This window comes from Castanea sativa, chromosome 10 (genome assembly GCF_040712315.1).
Source record: "Castanea sativa cultivar Marrone di Chiusa Pesio chromosome 10, ASM4071231v1".
NCBI lineage: Eukaryota > Viridiplantae > Streptophyta > Magnoliopsida > Fagales > Fagaceae > Castanea > Castanea sativa.
In genome coordinates, this window is record NC_134022.1 from 16,232,872 (window position 1) to 16,252,522 (window position 19,651).

The following is a 19,651-nucleotide window of genomic DNA, read 5'->3' on the forward strand; positions in this document are numbered from 1 at the left end:
GAAGGAAGAGAAAATAATTTGAACCCATTTTATGATCTCTTCCCAAAAGTGATCATTGAGTCAAGATACTTTTTAGATCTTAATTTTAGTGATTTTTTGTTTTAATTCTTTTTTTTATTTAGTTAAAATTGATAGATTAATTTTTAAATTTATATATTGATGTGGCATTATATTCTATTTGATTATATTATTTTTTTATTCTACCGTCAGTAACGTCAGCTTTTACTGTTAGTTGGGTGACGAAAAGGAACTAAATGTCAGACATTGATTGGTTTAAGGACTAAAAGTGGTAAAAACAAAATGTAATGACCAAAATGAAAAAAGTGCAAAATGTAGAGACTAAAAGTGCATTTACGCCTTCAAATAAAACAAATTTATATAAATTACCAAATAAAAAACCATTGTGCTTTAGGTTGAAAGTCTAAAACTGCACTAGATGGTGGATTGGGGAGAGAGAAAGCAAGGAGAATGTTGCCTTACCAAGTTAGGTTTAGGGATTTCCCAAAAATTTTCAAATACACAATCTCAAAGATCATTGTGATTCCATCTTGGATCAAATTAGAGCCTATAAACAAGGGCAGAGCTACATGTTAGGCAAGACCCCACAAAAGTTTTGAAAATATCATTATAGTATATATAGAAATATTTAATATTTTAATAATTAGCCCCCAAAAATGGCCCTTGCCCCCTCAAATATTTGAGTTAGTCTAACAATGTTCTTAAAAAATTGGCAATTGGTATAGTAGTTATAGAGAATGTATTGTTACTCAAATTCTTTTTTTATTATTGTAAAATGAGTTCTTGTATCTCTCAAAGTTTTATTCATGTCTTTGAAAATTTCATCAATTCATTTGAAATTTTTTTACTCGCAATGGTAGACAATTTAGTAACTTATATTGGAAATAAAATTTTAAAGATTTTACTATAGAAGATGGTAAAAGATGAATTTAATTCTATGAAACATATAACTTTAAGGATTTCACTATATTAACTTATGTGTGTGTATAGATGTATGTGTTTGTGTATGTGTATGTGTATGGATGATTGTATAAACGAATAAATTAGTAACAAAATCGGACCCCCCCCCCCCCCGCCCAAACAAAATTTTTTGGCTCCAACCCTGCCTATAAATTCCAAATTTCCAATAAAAAATCAAAAAAAAATTCCCAATAAGCCAAAAAATCAAGTTTATAAGAGGAGTCACAGGAATCCAAATAAAAGTCCACAAAATTAAATCCAAAACAAAAGAAAAAATCTAACAGCAATTTTTATTAGTTCATCATCATTTTTCTTGTTAACCCCTCTCATCAACATTTTGTCAAACATATGAAAACATAAAGATACAAAAATTGGAATTATTTTCAGTAACAAAATTGAGGGCAGCAATCCATAGTAAAAGAGAAAAAAGAAGAAGAAAAAAGAAAAGGCACTTAATATTTCAATATAAAACATATGTTGAAATCAATAGAAAAGTAATAACACCAAATAAGAGATACTGTAAGCGCACAATTGCACCTGGCCCCAAGAACAGTTACGGGCTCAGGCCCAATGAGCCTTAAACAATATGAATTTGTAGAGTGTGGGCTTGAAACCCAGGTTAGAAGTGAATAAGGATTAAACGACAAGTCAAAGATTGCCAACACTTGAAAACAACAAGGAATATGGTAAATCAACCTGCTCGGACGCAAGCCGAGAGCTGTTCTTATATTATCTCTTTCTTTTTTTTTTTCTCTTGGTTACAAAAAAAGGGATCCCTCTTCCTGTTCTAGGTTACTCCTTAAATACTCCTCTTTTTGATACTTTGTACACGTGTTGCCCCAACTCTCCCTTAGCCTAGATATTTCTTTTCTCAGTGCCTTTGAATAGTAACCAGAAGTTTCCCTTCCACTGTTCAGGTGTCACTTCCCCATTAATGCGGCCAGGGTGGTAGGTGCAGGGTCTTTAATGTGGAGGTGGCAGCCTTTATCTTTGGTATTTCTCTAACATTAGTGCTTCCAGAACATTCAAAGGTTCACCCCTTTTAACCATTGGTCTTGACCATATCATTCCCTAACCTTTACCATTAAGTCCCTCGTTCTCCAGTGTCTGTCCGAGGATAAATTCACCCTCGGCTGGATCCTCGAATCCTCGGCATATGGGCCGACCCGTAGTACTAATAAATTCTAAACTCAAGAGCAGGTCGGCCTTCTTTAGCATGGCCTAAAGGCCCACATCCCCATCAGGGTCTTTTTACCCCCCACAGATACAATAAAGGGGAAGAATTGACAATTTCTTCTTCTTCTTCTTTGGACTTGACTTGCCGTTCAACACCATAAAGTTCATAAACAAACAAAAAATGGCTTTAATTAATAGTAAACATCAAATAGCGAATCAAATTCATGACCTTCACCTTAAAATTTTCCTTACATTGATATTGCGGGGAAGAGATGGTTGGATGAGATTGAGATTGAAGAGGCCCTGCTTCAGAGGCTGCATTAGGATTTTTGGATTGCTTCCAGCTTCCTTGACGACACTGGTGGTGGCTGTGAGAGGATTTGAGTTTTGGGGGAGGGGGGTTTGGTTTTGATTCTGGGGAAGGAGAGAGTTTTGATTTTGGGGGAAGAGATGGTCACATGAGAGGATCTGAAAAGAGAGGGGAAGCATCGGGTTTTGTTTAGTTTTTTTACTTTTTTTTAGAAGAAGAATCGGGTTTTGTTTTTGGGTTAGAAATAGTTTTTTTTTTTTTTTTAATAAAGTTGATGTGTATAAACGTGGGAGCTGTAAAAAAAAAAAGTCAATTATTGGTCAAAAACTTCGATTTTATAACAATAATAATAATAATAATAATAATAGGGTGACATCTTTTTTTTAGAAGATAATAGGGTGACATCCTAAATGTGAGGGCTGCACTTCATTTTGTTTTCCCTTCTATGTAAAAAGACTAAAATAACACCCACATGCCAACTTCTCTAAATTTAATTACTAAAAAAAATAAAATTAAAAAATATGTTAGAATTTTTTTTTTTTTTTTTTTTTTTTTTTTTTGTAGAGGTTTAAAAAATACGGGTTATTTGAAGTTGACCAAATCCATGAAAGTCTGAGTAATTAAGGCTCATAGGAATAACAATCCGTTTTAGTCCAATAATTTTTTGACCCGAAGCCAATGTAATTCAAACCTACGGACCCAATCCGCTTGGTAGGTGTACCATATTGTACGCATAGAAATTGCTGCATGAGTACTGATCCTTGTCCTCATGCCGCCATGTCCTTACTGCCTGTTGTGTTTGCAAAAGAATGACATCTGCTAGTCAAATTGTATGTCATCAAGAACCTCATAGATCTCCTGTAGTGAAGGTTTTCTGGAGAGATACTGGATTCCTATTTTACTATATATATAGATAACCGCACCCAAGTTCTCCTTTGGACCAATATATTGTCCTATCTAGCCAGGGCTTAGCTACAAGCCTAATATAATAGTAATTAATTAGTACATCAAAGTTGATCTACTTTGACGTTCTATTTTTTATGTTAAAAATAAAAATAGAAAATTTCAACAGTTATTGGTGAGAGGGGCACCTGAAAATAAGTAACGACTAGAAATTTTTGCATAATCGAAGTTGCATCATTTTCTCTCTGCAACAAAAGACATAAGAAATTACACAAGGTTCCTGAATCTCCTGATGTTGCGAGTTTCTGAACTGCTAGCTAGACAATTCTCAGGCACAACAATATGGCAGACTCGATTGAAAAAGGGACCTACAGCCACTACTGCTACAACCATCCTCTTCTTTCTCATTCTCATCACCCTCACCTTTATTTCTGCCATTCATCTTCACACTGTAAGTCTCAGTATACTTCGTAGCCCATAATTATTTAGTACCATATATACATATATTTGTTCTTTGCTTTAATATTCCCGTACTTTCTTTTCTTGGGTCATTAATTTTTTGTGTCAAAACTTGTATAACTAATAGTTTGAGCTTTAGCAAAGAGAATTAAAAGTGTATCATCTTTTTGCTTTTTTTTAATCTTGCAGTCTAAAGTTTCTGCTTATATTTCAACAAACTTCACTATAACAATCTCTGAAAAGCATCAAACACCCACCAAAAGAATTGAATTCCCACTGAACTGTTCCATTGGAAACCAAACACAAACCTGTCCAACAAACTACCCTAAATCCTTCAACCCCATCAATGATCTCGACCCATCACCAAGACCCGTATGCCCAGAATATTTCCGGTGGATCCACGAGGATCTACGGCCATGGAAAGCCACAGGAATCACAAGGGATATGGTTGAGAAAGCCAAAGGGAGCGCACATTTTCGGCTAGTGATAGTTAGGGGCAAGGCCTATATTGAGCAGTACAAGAAATCAATACAGACAAGGGACGTGTTTACTATATGGGGTATTTTGCAGCTTCTAAGATTGTACCCTGGTAGGATTCCGGACTTGGAGCTCATGTTTGACTGTAATGACCGGCCGGTCATCCGATCAGACGGCTACAACATGACGCTGGCTCCACCGCCGTTGTTTCGGTATTGTGGTAACAGGTGGACGATGGAGATTGTCTTCCCTGATTGGTCCTTCTGGGGTTGGTAAGTTTGATAATGGTTTTTCTCTTCTTCCTAGCTATAATTGTTGGTTAATTTCTAAAAACTTTTCAAAGCTCACGTTATTTCACGTCAGCCTTATAAAATATGGTATTTTTCAATTTTATTTTTAGAGTTACAAGTAATGTTAAATTATAAATTAATTAGAAATTACCCTCTCTTTTTTATTTATCTAAACAAATTTTATATACATTAGACAAGAAAATATTTTCTATGAAATATCTAATTTGATTTTTTAGTACTTATCAGATAAACATGAGTCATATTTAAATATCTTTTACTGAATTTTTCATATATTGTTAACAACCTATTTTTATGATTAAGAGCACTCCTTTATTAGTAGGATTCAAATTTTTCATCGCTATTATTATAACATCGAATTATCAACAACAAAAAAATCAAATTAATAAATAATAAAAAAAAACCTAGTTTTCATGTTTTGTTGCAAGAATGGTAGGTAATAAGTTCCATTCATGCTAGAGTAGACTATTCTTAGCTGAATTTAGCCTAATGTTTGTGAGTCCTACTTGAGAAGCTGACCAATATGAAAGCTGGATATTTAACGTGGGTTGCCACTAAAATAACATATGACCTATACCACATGAGACCTAAACCAGTTAAAGCCTGAACAGTAACAGAGTGGGCTCTTCTCATTTATTTCAAGGAATCAAATTTGCCCACCTAGCTTCCTCTTTTTCTTTTTCTTTTTTTTTTCTATTGACAGTTTGACACAGTCGTTTCTCTTTCTTTCACACAAATTAAAAAGGTTCTTTAAGGTAGTCATATGATTACTACTACAAAGTTATTAAATTATTTGCTCAAATATTGGATTCTAACTTCTTTGAAATACTAAAAAATGTATGTAGTATATAATATATAGTACAATAGTGGTTATAGCTATTATATATTTAGTCTCTCAACAAAAAAAAGCTATTATATATTTATATTAGTAGCACCTCCATGGGCTACATGAAGATGCTAGGTCCGAAGCTTGTTTATTTATTTGATCGGATCACAAAATTGACATATATATATATATATATATATATATATATATATATAGACACTGAGTATTTGTTTTTCCAAGGCTTAGATCATTAAATAAAAAAAATTACAATTCCCATTTGACTGAATCAACAATTCTTTAAAAATTTAAATACAAATGGTCATACATATTCCTCTTTGGAATTCCTTTAATAGGAACTTTCATGATTAGGATCACCCCCTCCCAAAAAAAAAAAAAAAAAAAACTCTCTATTTTGTGCCTCTAATCAAGGAAATCGTTCTTACCCACTAAAGTGCTACATGGTTTATATAGGTCTGAGATAAATATAAAGCCATGGGAGAGCTTGCTAAAAGAACTTAAAGAAGGTAACAAGAGGAGCAAGTGGATCAAAAGGGAACCATATGCTTACTGGAAGGGAAACCCTGCTGTAGCTGAAACCAGAAGAGACCTCCTCAAATGCAATGTCTCTGACAAACAAGACTGGAATGCTCGCTTATATGCCCAGGTTATTATGAATTCTGTGATTTTAGGACTAAGATCACATGGTACATGCCATTAATTTGGATCATTTGATTAGAAAAATTTCTTATACTTTTTTCTTAGATAACTTCAACATGCACGAGTGTTAAAAATCAAAGGCCCCTATACATGCCATTCTATTTATTTGGCTATATGGACCTCTTAGGCAAAATTTTGTTACAATTAATATATGCATTACAAAATGGGTATAATTTGCAGGACTGGATCCTTGAGTCTCAGCAAGGATATAAGAAATCAGACCTAGCAAGCCAATGCACACACAGGTAATTAAATAACTCATCCTGCCCATCAAACAAGAAATTAATATATATATATATATATATATATATATATATATATATATATATATATATATATATATATATATATATATGTTATGAATTCACTTGTTTTCGAATCTAGCTAATCTTAGACACTTTCCTTTTTACTTGTTTATAATTCACATAGATACAAGATCTATATTGAAGGATGGTCCTGGTCTGTGAGTGAAAAATACATTCTAGCCTGTGATTCTGTCACACTGCTTGTAAAACCAACTTACTATGATTTCTTCACTAGAGGTCTGAAACCTGTGCATCACTACTGGCCTATAAGGGATGAAGACAAGTGCAAATCCATTAAATTTGCTGTAGATTGGGGAAACAATCACAAACAAAAAGTGAGTCACTTTAACTTCATTTTTCTTTTTCGCTTTAATGTGTGTTTGGATCAGTGTTTTGCTAAAATCTTGTACTTCTTATATGTTGAAAGTTAGCAAAAATACAATTACTCATAAAAAATGAAATATTAAAAAATTGTACATAAACAAATAAGCTAATAAGCTAACCGAAAAAATAAATAAATAATCCAACTACACTTGATAGGCCAAAAAAGTATTGACCCATTTGCCAAATAATTAATTAATTATCCCAATTAATTAATTAAGTCAATTTAACATACAATAGCGTGGTAGCACAAACAAATCACCAACTAAATAAAATATAGCGAAAAATAAATTTGACACAGGTGATTTGTTTACGAATGGAGAAAACCACCGAGGCAAAATCCCACCGGGTGAATTTAAAGTCACCACTCCCGAGAATTCACTATTATCAAAATAAGCGGTTACTAGTAAAAGAAATCTCAGTACCTAATACCAACCTACAATTGAACCCTTACCCCAATACCCAATTGGACTTGTACTGTAGTAGCAATCTCTCCGTTCAATGCACGAATCCCAGTACGTGACTAACCAATAATGCACGAATCCTAATACGTGACTAACTCATTTGCACTAATCTAGTGACTCACTCATCAACTTGAGGAAGATGTTGTTTGCAAAGTTCTTCAGTTCATCAATATGAAGATCAAAAAGTTCCTTGATCACAAAACTCTTGGCGCAAAGACGCGGTAGCTTCTACAAAGAGAATGATGAACTAGAGCAAATTCTGTCTTCGATTACAATATGCGTGTAACAACAGGTGCAACAACCTTTGCATCACTTGTGACGGCTCTTAAAATAATCCTTATATATATATCTAGAGTTGTGAGAAAAGAAACCCTACACAAATACTCAAGGATATGCGTGTAATCAGATCTGGAAATTCTAATTTCGTAATTCTCGACAGATACAACTTGTGTCGAGCTTCAACATTAAATCTCGATAGATAAGCTACTGTCGATACATCTGTCAAGTTTTAATGAACAACACTTCTTCACTTGTTTCTTGAACAGATTTGCATGGCTTGACCACTTGACTTGAACAGCATATTTCTTTAAGTCTTAAGCCATCCTAAATCTACATAATTACAAGTAAAGTGTGTTTTGTCAAAAGATTAGTCAATTACATCAAATATGTCCCTAACAACACTCCTATACAATTCATTGCTTATTAAATTTATAAGATCCCATGGACTTTGTAGGCACAAGCAATTGGAAAAGCAGCAAGTGACTTCATTCAAGAAGAGCTAAAGATGGACTATGTGTATGACTATATGTTTCATCTATTAAATAAATACGCTAGGCTCTTCAAATTTGAGCCCAAAATTCCTGAAGGAGATATGGAGCTGTGCTCGGAGACTATGGCCTGTAGTGCAAATGGATTAGAGAAGAAGTTCATGATGGAATCCCTAGTGAAGGGGCCTTCTGCGACAAGCCCATGTACCATGCCTCCTATTTATGAACCCCGAGTTCTTGGAAATCTTCATAGGAGGAATATGAATATAATTAGGCAAGTGGAGAAGTGGGAAAATAAATAGCGGAAAAATATCACTTCTCCTAGAGGTAAATATAGAGTCTTATTTACTACGACACTAACTGATGTAAAAACGTTGTAACACACATGCTCTCTTGAGCCATAATAAGAACTTCACTCACATTTAATTTTATATTAATACAGTTGGTTTATAAAGTTCAAAAAATGAGTGTTTTTAGTTTTTGAAATTTCAAGTGATCATTATTGGTCTCTGAAGTTTTAGAAATGATTGTTAGATATATCTAAAGTTAAAAAAAAATTAAATAAAATAAGCATTATCATTATGTTATACACATGCCAAAAAAAGTAACAGATTTTGACAGTGGTTAATAACGGTTAATTTAAACATTAAAGACAAAAAATGCTATTTTTTTAACTTTAGTAACCAATACAACTCATAGGTAACCTTTAATACCAATTGTGTATTTTTGACCTAATTTTAATTATTTTTAATAGAGGAAACCTAATTTTAATTTTTGATAATATATTTATAACAAAATGCAAAGAGAAAATATGTATATAAAGGGAAAAGGAGATGTCATCTGATCTACTCAGTGCAAATCAAGATGAGTAAAAGTGGACACAACTTTTGTTATATAATAATAACATAAAATTACAATATGATGTGATAAGACTTTTTTTTTTTAAAGCTTTCATAGCAAGTGTAGCATTTATATATGCCCGTCAAATAAAACGAAAGCTTAGAGGGCGTTTGGATTGAAATTATTCGGGCTGCGTTTCCGCGTTTTTGCGTTTTCAGATTTTTTTTTTTTTTTTTTTCAGCCGTAGTTGTTGACTAATTCCTCATGAACAGTACATCCGTGCACTGTTCATGGACCCACAAATTTTACTTTTCAGCAACTTTTTCATTAAAAATGGGTCTCACGGTACTATTCACACATTTAAAAATGATTTTGCTACAGTGTTTTTAGTTTTCAGTTTTCAGCAATAAGTTCTATCCAAACGGACCCTTAGTTTATACAGATAAACCAACTCTGAGCAAGAAGAATTTTTGTTTTGAGAAATGTTACGTTTATAATATTTTCACAATAAATTATAAGAAGTTTTTTTTTTTTTTTTTGAATACTAGGTACTTTTAACATACACATATGGAGAGAGAGGAGAAAGTTTTAAAAAAACTGACAGTGGTATATATTCAAAAGACCTAACTCTTGGAGAATGTCATAATTAGTAAGTTGTTATTGATTCTAATTTTAATTAACAATTTAAATTACTTTTTTGCTCACTTATAATAACCAATAACAACTCACTGCTTAAGATTTATTATAAAAATGTTATAGACATAACATTTCTCTTTTGTTTTTTCCCATAAATATTCAAGTATTCATTCCAATTCAATTCAACATTAACTCCTGATGAGAATCAAATTTAACCTCTTATCACATTGTAATCATTACTAACATCCTTTTAAGATAAGAATTGTTAGAGATATCCAAAACTAATAGTTAACGCCCAAGTTCAATCTTACTTGAATCTTTGCTTGTACACCAAGAAGGATTGGCTAGGGCCTTGACTATCGAGCTTGAATATTTTTAACATGAATCAAGATTTACATTCCTCTCACTAGTTATAACAATTTATAATATAAAAAAATCCAAGAAATGAGAGGGTCACATTGACCAACTATGGTTTTTGACATGGTTTAAGGGTTATATATATATATATATATATATATATATATATATATATATATATATATATATATATATATATATATATATATTGTACGGTGTACGATTATAGGCCTACTTATTTTGGGCCCAGGCCAGGATGAGTATAAATATTACCAAGCCCAAGCCCAAGCTGAACGTCATGATCGGCCCACTACTCATAAGCTCGGCATACGGACACACCTTACGTATAGGGTGATCAGAAGGTATGCCTATGGTGTGTGGCAGCCTGAGAATGCCCTCGGGAAATATGCTGCCAAGCAATTTTTGGAGGCTAGCACCAATTCCAACACTCTCAATCCCATTTCCAAAGGAGCATATTCCTTGTCAAGAATAATCAAATGGGGCCCCACCCACACGAGTGGAACCAAAGGGGTAATGATGATTCTTCCACTATCCTAAAGCTATAAATAAGAGGAAGAATGAGGAAATGGGGTTGGACAGCTAGGAGTGAAGGAAAAGAGAGAGAGAAAAAGGGAGAACAAACAGTCAAACTAGAGAGCTCAGAGAGAGAAGAAGAGAGGCACGGTTGAGATGTAGATTTTTCTTGAAGTTCACCCAGGAGCTACCCATAATAAGAAACCTAATACTCACAGTATAAATAAATTGTGAACCCAAACAATAGGCCCAGTTAAGAGAGGGAACTTTGGGTACGCACAATTGACGCCGTTTGTGGGAATCTCCTACACAACTGTAGTTTTGTCGAGATTCAAGCAGTGAAGATTTCTGACCATCATTCAAGGAGCTACACTGCTAGCGGGTCTAGAGGATCTTCTCGGAGTTCCAGTTGGCGAGAAAGGAGGTACAAAAGGAATGAAGATCGAAGACACGAATGAGACGAGGAGCATTCTGACTCTAGGGAGGGGTCATCCCAAACATACCGATCAGTATCTGATGTTTTCGAGCATGAACATCATGATAGGAAGGATCAGGATTTGGAGCGCTTACGTATATTGGTGAGGGACTTGGAGTTGAAAGTCCGAGGTGGACGTCGACGATGGAACCGTGATGAGCATGCCGAGGGATTTGCAGTGTGGGGGGTAGTCATGGGGAAGCATCCCATCAATTTGGGTTCTTATCGGTCTAGGGATAGGTCTCGGGATTACATCAACCGAGACTCGGCTTCACCTGAGAGGTGAAGGCCACGGAATGCCGCGATGGATGCCATGAGCCAAGCATTACTCAGAGCAGCCCGGTTTCCGTTCTCGGAAGAGATTAAGGGAGCACCAATGCTAAGTAGATTTACCAGACCCCATTTTATTGCCTATAATGGGAAGACGGACCCGGTTGAACATGTAAGCCATTATATTCAAATGATGTCTCTGCATAATTAGAATGATGCGTTGATGTGTAAGGTGTTTCCCTCTAGTCTTGGGCCTACCGCTCTGAGTTAGTTCAATGGGTTAAGGAATGGATTGATTCATAATTTAGGAGAGTTGATTCAAGAGTTCAGGGTCTAGTTTATGACATGTAGTCGAGTACTATAGCTGGTGGATGCATTATTATCGATGAAGATGGGGGCCAGGGAAACTTTTCGGAGTTACGCTAGTCGGTATTAGGAATTATACAACGAGATTGGAGAGAGTAATGAAAAAGTCGCTGCAAGTACTTTTAGGTTGGGCCTCGAGGATTCTGAGTTGTGAGAGTCCTTGACAATGAGACCTCCCGAGGATATGAGATAACTTATGAGGCATATTAAGGAGTATAAGATGTTGGAAGATGATCAGCAGTAGAATAAGAGAAAGGCGCTAACCTTGACACTGTATTCGAAGGAGTTTTGGCAAAGGGGTTTTCAATTGAGATCCAAAAGGGATCTGAGGATTCAAGAGCCTAGTGCTCGGGTAGGGGAAGTGAATGTGACATTTAAGGAGCTTGTGCATAAGATTTTGGGGTGGCTAAAGAATGAGCCTCATTTTCGGTGGCCGAGCAAGATGGGGGCGATCCGTCCAAAAGAAATCAAAATTTGTATTGCACTTACCACCAGGACAAAGGGCACACCACCAAATAGTATAGGATTTTGAAGGATCATTTAGAGCAGCTAGCGAGGTCGGGGCACTTGAAGGAGTTCGTTGTGGAGCCTAGGGGTAGTGAAACTGGGCAAACTACAAGATCTCGGGGGAATACTCTCCCACCTGCATTGGGCATGATAGAGGTCATCCATGCTGCTTCAATGGGTACTTCGGTGACCCGAAGGAAAGGGGGGTTGATTGTGGTGCTAGTAGAAAGCCACCGAGAAGAACAACCCCCGAGGAAAAGGATGAAGTATGCTTGGGAACCGATTATGTTTAATGATGAGGATTTGGAGGGAACGTCTCAGCCTCATGATGACGCTCTGGTAGTCACCGCTCAGATAAACGGGTTTATAGTAAAGAGGGTATTGGTGGACAAGGAGACTGGGGCCGAGGTGATGTATCCTGATTTATTTAAGGGGTTAGGACTAAAAAGTGAAGATTTATCCAAGTACAATACGCCCCTGGTGGGATTTGATGGAGAGATGGTGGTCCTTGAAGGGCAAATCTCACTTCCTGTAAATATGGAAGGAAAGGAGGTAATGGTGAATTTTATAGTCGTCAATTCATTTTCCCCTTACACAGCGATTCTCGATAGGCCATGGATCCATGCAATGGGAGTGGTCCCGTCTACTCTGCATGTTAAAGTCAAGTTTCACACCGATCATGGTATTGCGGTAGTGAGGGGAAATCAACAAGTGGCTAGGCAGTGTTTAGTGGCTGCTGTGAACCGAGAAATAAAGCAGAAAGAATCTACCGAGGAGATCCCATTATAGCAATTACAGGAGCCCTAAGGGGAGAATGGGGCTGGTAGTGCAAAGGATCTTATTAAGGTAAGTATATTACCGGATGAGAATAAGAGTTTTCAAATAGGGGCAAATATGCCGCATGATGATAGGGTAAAAGTGTTATTGTTGTTGGTGCAAAGTTTGGATGTTTTTGCTTGGAATCTATATGAGGTGCCCACGGTGGATCCAGAGTTCATAACTCACCGACTTAATTTGGACCTATCATACCCACCAAAGAAGCAAAAACCGAGGAGTTCAACGAAAGAGCATGTAGAGGCTATTAAGCAGGAGGTCAAAAAGCTTAAAGAGGCGGGAGCGATAAAGGAGGTCTATTTCTCAGAATGGCTAGCTAATATGGTGGTCATGAAAAAGAAAAATGGTAAATGGAAAGTGTGTGTGGACTTCAACGATCTTAATCGAGCCTGCCTGAAAGATCCCTTTTTGGTGCTAAAGATTGATCAATTGTTAGACACAACGTACGGACACCCGAGAATGAGTTTTCTAGATGCTTTTAGGCTTACCATCAAATTGCTCTAGCTGCCGAAGACTAGGAAAAGATGTCATTTCTCTCTCTTGAAGCTAATTATCATTATACTGTGATGTTGTTCGGCCTTAAGAATGCAAAGGCCATATATCAAAGGATGATGACTAGAATGTTTAGGGAGAAGATCGAGCATACCATGGAGGTATACATTGACGATATGGTAGTGAAAAGCATGGAAGAGCAGGGGCATGTGGGTGACCTTACAGATATCTTTGAAGTACTCAAACGACATAAGTTGCATCTCGATGTTGATAAATGTGTCTTTGGCGTGGGGGTTGGTAAGTTCCTGGGGTACATGATCACTCACCGAAGAATAGAAGTGAATCCCGACCAAATTAGCGATATAGAGTGCCTCAAGTCGCCGAGTAACCCAAAAAAAGTACAAGTTTTGACTGGCATGTTGGCCGCACTAAATCGATTCGTTTCAAAGTTTGCTGATCAATACCGTCCATTCTATCAACTGTTGAAGAAATTTAAGGGTTTTCAGTGGACCGAGGAGTCTGAAGAGGCTTTCCAGGATTTGAAGAAGTATTTGGTACGGGTACCGATATTGTCAACCCCGGAGCCTGATGAGGATTTATTCATGTATCTATCCGTGTCCGAGCACGCTGTAAGTGCTGTCTTGTTGAGAGACTGAGGCTTACAGGAACCGGTCTATTATAAGGTATTTACCTTTAGAAAAGTTGGCATTGGCGTTGGTACATGCCACTAAAAAGCTGCCTTATTACTTTCAAGGCCACACCGTTTACGTATTGACTAAGTATCCATTGCAGTATTTGCTAAAGAGATCTGACTTCACGGGCCGAATAGTCAAATGGGGAACTAGGCTTGGTTCATTTGATATATGGTATAGGCCTAGAAGTTCGGTCAAATGCCAAGCTCTTGCTGACTTCGTGGCAAAGTTTTCCCCGAGAAGAGAGATGGAGATGGTGTGCCATGTGGAAGTTTAGCTTTGGAAAGTATTTGTGGACGGCGCATCTAGTGCAAAGGGTGCGGGGGCTAAGATTGTTATAATCACACTAGAGGGAATACAGATGGAACATTTTTTTAGACTGGGTTTTAAAGCTTCCAACAATGAAGCTGAGTATGAAGCCTTACTCATTGGACTAAAAGCCATTTTTGACCTAAGAGCACAGGAAGTAGAGGTTTACTTGGATTCACGACTGGTCATCAACCAAGTAGAGGGTAGCTTTAAGGCTAAAGATCCCCAGATGATCAATTTCTTGCGGTTAGTAAAACAAACCATGAGCCAGTTCCAGAATGTGAGGTTGATTCAATTGCTCGGGGATAGAATAGACATGCGGATTCTTTGGCCACATTGGCATCATCGTTAACTGAGGAGGTGCCCCGATTGATCAAAGTGGAAGTTGTAAAAAAATCCAACATAGATGTAAAGGTGAATGTCTCGAATGTTAGGGTGTTTGAGCTATGTTGGATGGATATGATCATTGACTTTTTGGCTGAGAACCATGTATCGAGCAATGCAAAGGAAGTTGAAAGGGTACGTAGAACTGCTGCTCGGTATTGGTTGTCTAAAGACTGGAGATTATATCAGAGATCTTTTGGGGGTCCGTACTTGTTGTGCCTCCACCCCAACAAAGTTAATGAACTCCTAACCGAACTACATGAAGGGGCATGCAGCAGTCACGTTGGGGGACGATTCTTAGCTCACCGAGCAATGACTCAAGGGTTTTGATGGCTCAAGATGCAAAAGGGTGCTGCCGAGTATGTTCAAAAGTGTGAGCAATGTCAAAAACATGCCCCGTTTATCCGTCAACCTGCAGGAAGCCTGAATCCAATTAGCAACCCTTGACCATTTGCACAGTGGGAGCTAAATATCATCGGTCCATTCCCCCGAGCTACTGGAACCAAAGATTTGTGCTAGTAGCAATGAACTATTTTACCAAGTGGGTTGAGACCGAGGGCTAGCCAATATAAGGGATGTGGACGGGAAGAAGTTCATATGGAAAAATATAGTGACTCGATTTAGGGTGTCGGAATCTCTAGTATCGGATAATGGCCTACAGTTTGATAACAAGGCTTTTCGCAAGTCCTGTAGTAATCTCAGCATTAAGAATAGGTACTCCACCCCAACTTATCCTCAGAGCAATGGTCAGGCTGAAGCCACGAATAAGGCCATCCTTAACGGATTAAAGAAGAGGCTAAAAGGGACCAAAGGAAGATGGACCGAGGAATGTCCAAGTGTTCTATGGGCATACCTAACAACCCTAAGAAGGTCAACAAGTGAGACCCTTTACTTCCTAATGTATGGAGCAGAGGCTATTGTCCCAGTGGATATAAGTTTGTGCAGTGCGCAGGTTTCAAGTTTTTCATCAGCTAATAATGCAAGCCTGGTGGTGGGTCAATTGTTTTGTTGGAGGAACAATGAGAGGCAGTAGTGATTCGCCTAGGTGATTATCAACACAAGCTTGCTCGGCGATATAACTAGGGTGTAAAGGTAAGGGATTTCATGGTCGGAGACCTCATAGTACGCAAGGCCATGGGAAGTGCCCAGGATGTTAATGTCAAGAAGTTGGCACTGAATTGGGAAGGACCGTATAGAATCACTGCTATAGCCGGCGCATGAGCATACTATCTTGAAGACATGGAAGAGAGACCACTTCCTTGGCCTTGGAATGGTCAGCATTTAAAGAAGTTCTATCCTTAACTTTGTAAAGCCTGTGTTATGTACAGTATAGTGAAACTATGTATGAGATGTTGTAAATAATGAGGTATATGTGCACTATGTAAAGAATTGTCACCCCCCATTCCAACTATCTAAATTTTCTATGGACAGAAGCTCAGTTTGGTTCGATCCCCGTCACCGTTCAAACAGAAACCTTATATATATAATTACCTAAGGACAGAAGCTCAGTTCGGTTCTATCCTAGTCACCGACCAAGCAGAAACCTTATATCTAAATTACCTAAGAACAGAAGCTCGGTTCAGTTCGATCATGGTCACTGACCAAGCGGAAACCTTATATATATATATATATATATATATATATATATATATATATATATATATATATATATAAAATTACCTAAGGACAGAACCTCGGTTCGGTTCAATCCCAGTCACCGACCAAGTGGAAACCTTACTGCTATAATTACCTAAGGATAGAAATCTCAGTTTGGTTCGATCCCAGTCACCGACCAAATGGAAACCTTATTGTCATAATTACCTAAGGACAGAAACCTCAATTCGGTTTGATCCCGGGCGGAAATCTTATTGCTGAAATTATACTAAGTTTCCTAAAAATGAAAGCCTAAATTTAATTGAGTCCTCCATTCACGGATAGACGAAACCCTAGTTCGGTATCGATTATAAAACATCTACAAAGGACAGGAGAATTTAAATATAGCCAAGATAATTTACATCCAACAAGAAATAATAGCAATAAAAATTTTCCACAAGTCATAAATATAAAGTTCTCAAAACCCACATAATAGTGTTTTGTCACCACAACCCGGTGAAGATAGGCAAGTTAACGGAGATAGTAAATTATGACAGTAGAAAAGAAAAAACATTTTTTAAGCAATTGGGCCTTGTGGTTGGTCTGGTTCAACAAGGGCAAGGATCACTAAAGGCTAAAGATTAGGGTTTGGGAGTTGGGGCTGAGCCGAGGTCGGTATTGCACTTGGGTTGCTAGTAATCTCCAAGTCAATCAGCTCGACATGAGAATCAATGGCTGGCACCAATTCCCTCATCCTCAGAGTCTCCTCATCTTCAACTTCGTTGGGGTTTTGAGTTAGGGGTGGCTCTGGGTAAGGGATCTGGTCGGGGTTTCTAAGAGGGGAATCCTCTGGTACTCCCATAGCCATTACGGCGAGCCATCCCTCACCAAACCCATGCTTTCGAGCTTCAAACATTATTGGCTCAGTAGAGTTTTCGGCATCATTAAAGCCCATATTGTAGTACTTGTTCTCACTTCGCTCTAGGGCAGCCTTTAGTTTTGCAATATCTTTACCCTTAGCAGAGATTATACTCTCGGCACCAGCCACCCAAATCTTTACCTCCCCCAGCTTGACCTTTGCCTCCGCTCTCTGTTTTTCGCCTTGCACTCGGGCCCTCTTAGCTCCCCGCGCCCTTGCTTCAACGTTCTCGGAGGCCGTGACCTTCTCCTTTACGGTGGCCTTGGCAACATACTTTAAGGCTCTCTCCTTATCAGCCTCCTCCGCAGTGTCCTTCAATCTATCCTCCATCATATAAGCCAGTTGCGCCGCCTACTTGGAAAATATTAGTAATTGTACAAAAAATGTTGGAGTAATGTAATGGGAAGTAAGAAAACAAATGAGAATAGTTACCGCGATAGTATGCCATTGCAGCCGAACAGCCAAAGCCTCACCGCTCCCGTCGAAGAAGTATTCTACATCATCGGGCAGCTGCATGGCTTGCCCAAGGCTCCGAGCAATTTGCCCACCCTTACCTGAGGCCCAATTTATTATACTAGAGGTCATAGAAAGAGGTTCACTCCCAAGCATGAAAGTGGTTTTCCATCCAACAGCAGGGGGGATAAAGGGGAAGCCACATTAGACCCAACCTGCACAGTTGGACGTGTGCTGTTGGCAGGTTCCTGAATGGTCACGATCGTCATGGTAGGGGCTAGAGGAGTCTCTTCTAGCCTTCTAGAGGGCTGGTCAGTATCACAGAGCCTTTTTCGAGCACGGGAGGCTAGAGGGGGTTGATCCCTGTCTTGGGCTTACTGTTGTTGCACGAGAGGACGTCCACCAGGTAGAAACCGGTCAATAGTCATGTTCCATCAGACCACCATTTTGTCCTCTACGTTTGCGGCTTTGGCACCCGAGGAATCTACTGACTCAACCTCTACTTGGTGGGCAGGTTAGACTTCAACACTAGGCTCCTCAACTGGGATGTGAACGATGTGACCTTGGAAAATGGAGTCAACTGATGCGTCCCTCACAAGTCCTAATGAACCTACCCTAATTAGTTGTAGGTCGAGGTCCCGAGCTTCACCAACTGTCAAATGCGGTGGAAAAAATCCTTGGTGTCGTACATCGATATAAGATAGCAATAGGCTATCCACAGTCAAGGCCTGTTCGGAAGGTTGACAGCTTGTGTAGACTGGGGTGCAACCGAGGATGAGGTGGGATGCTTGCAGTTGCCTGTCAAAGTGGACGAAAATTTTCGACCTGAGTGCAAAATTTAGGTCCCTCACATTTACGGCATTGACATCCGATTTGAACTTCTTACCGTCTGCATCAAGGTAAATAGAAATTGTTAATATATACTTAAATGACAGTGAAGACAAGCAAATCATAATATGAGTTAAAAATAAGTTAAATGTGCACGGTACCGACCAACATCTCAGTGCGAAGTCAGGCAGGTGAGTTCGTTGGTGTGCCAATTGTCGCTCACTCGAACAAACTCTCTCGCTAAATTTTTGTTAGAGTTGGGAAGGCATGATATTAGCCGTACCAGCATGTCCTTAACCTTCAAGTAATATCCTGTTTTTTCTTTACCGTGTAAACTATACATGTAATTTATATCTTGGTGGTCTAAGTGTAACCCGTATAAGTGATTCAGCTGACTAATGCAACGTACTATTCGGTAAAAATTGGGTGGAAGTTTTTCGGGACACAGGCCGTAAAACCTAAGGGTTCTGAGTATCAAAGGATCTACGGGAAACCTAACCCCTCCTTCAAAGATAGCCATTAGGGGGAAGAACATGACATACAAACACCGTTCAAGAGCGATATTGTCCTCATGACAATATGCCACTTCTACGTCATTAGGGATAGCAAACCTAGCCCTAAAATTGGCTAAGGCTGCTTCAGTATTAAGAAGGTGAGAGAATCTCATTCTTAATTATAAAAAAGAAAAAGAAAGGAAATTAAATAAAGGAGAGAAGTGAGCAAAGAGACTTATTGTGGGCTCTAAGAATTTTTTATCTCGGTTGAGAAATCTATGCTCGGGAAGAGGAATATGCTCCACAGTGAAGAACTTAGAGAAGTGAGGAAGTGAAAAGATAATTTGAAAGGAGGAAGGTTATTATTTATAGAGAGGAAGCATTTAATGAAAAAGATGCAGGAAAACCTTTTCAAGTTACTTTTTGTAACTCCCACACGCATGGCCTCGATTCACGAACCATCAATCATGATTACGGCCTAATGTGACAGGTTGTCATAACACTTCTTTCTAAGAGCATTAATTACTGTATTATCTAACATTAATGACTAACAATTACTTTTCCCAAGGAACTATTTTATCCAGTATTAAGGACTTT

The 19,651-nt window shown here is 38.0% G+C and overlaps 2 protein-coding genes across 2 annotated transcripts; both read left to right on the forward strand.

Moving 5' to 3' along the window:
* The first annotated feature begins 3,544 nt into the window (after positions 1-3,544).
* On the forward strand, positions 3,545-8,535 carry LOC142613871 (uncharacterized). Its single transcript, XM_075786385.1, has 6 exons — positions 3,545-3,818; positions 4,016-4,575; positions 5,909-6,101; positions 6,335-6,399; positions 6,584-6,794; positions 8,038-8,535. The coding sequence occupies exons 1-6, from the start codon at positions 3,660-3,662 to the stop codon at positions 8,371-8,373; spliced, it is 1,524 nt and encodes a 507-aa protein (XP_075642500.1). The 5' UTR covers positions 3,545-3,659; the 3' UTR covers positions 8,374-8,535.
* Positions 8,536-11,217: 2,682 nt separating this feature from the next.
* On the forward strand, positions 11,218-12,845 carry LOC142612109 (uncharacterized). The gene is made up of 2 exons (XM_075784234.1): positions 11,218-11,355; positions 12,099-12,845. Exons 1-2 carry the CDS (start codon positions 11,218-11,220, stop codon positions 12,843-12,845), a joined length of 885 nt encoding a protein of 294 aa, XP_075640349.1.
* Positions 12,846-19,651: the final 6,806 nt, after the last annotated feature.

Excerpts from the sequence above, each read along its gene's own strand:
- LOC142612109 (XM_075784234.1), top strand. The coding sequence starts at position 11,218 with ATGGATGCCATGAGCCAAGCATTACTCAGAGCAGCCCGGTTTCCGTTC. Across the intron at positions 11,356-12,098 it reads AGACGGACCCGGTTGAACAT|CTAGCGAGGTCGGGGCACTT; the intron begins GTAAGCCATTAT and ends CATTTAGAGCAG.
- LOC142613871 (XM_075786385.1), top strand. The coding sequence starts at position 3,660 with ATGTTGCGAGTTTCTGAACTGCTAGCTAGACAATTCTCAGGCACAACA. Across the intron at positions 3,819-4,015 it reads CTGCCATTCATCTTCACACT|TCTAAAGTTTCTGCTTATAT; the intron begins GTAAGTCTCAGT and ends TTAATCTTGCAG. Across the intron at positions 6,400-6,583 it reads GCAAGCCAATGCACACACAG|ATACAAGATCTATATTGAAG; the intron begins GTAATTAAATAA and ends TAATTCACATAG.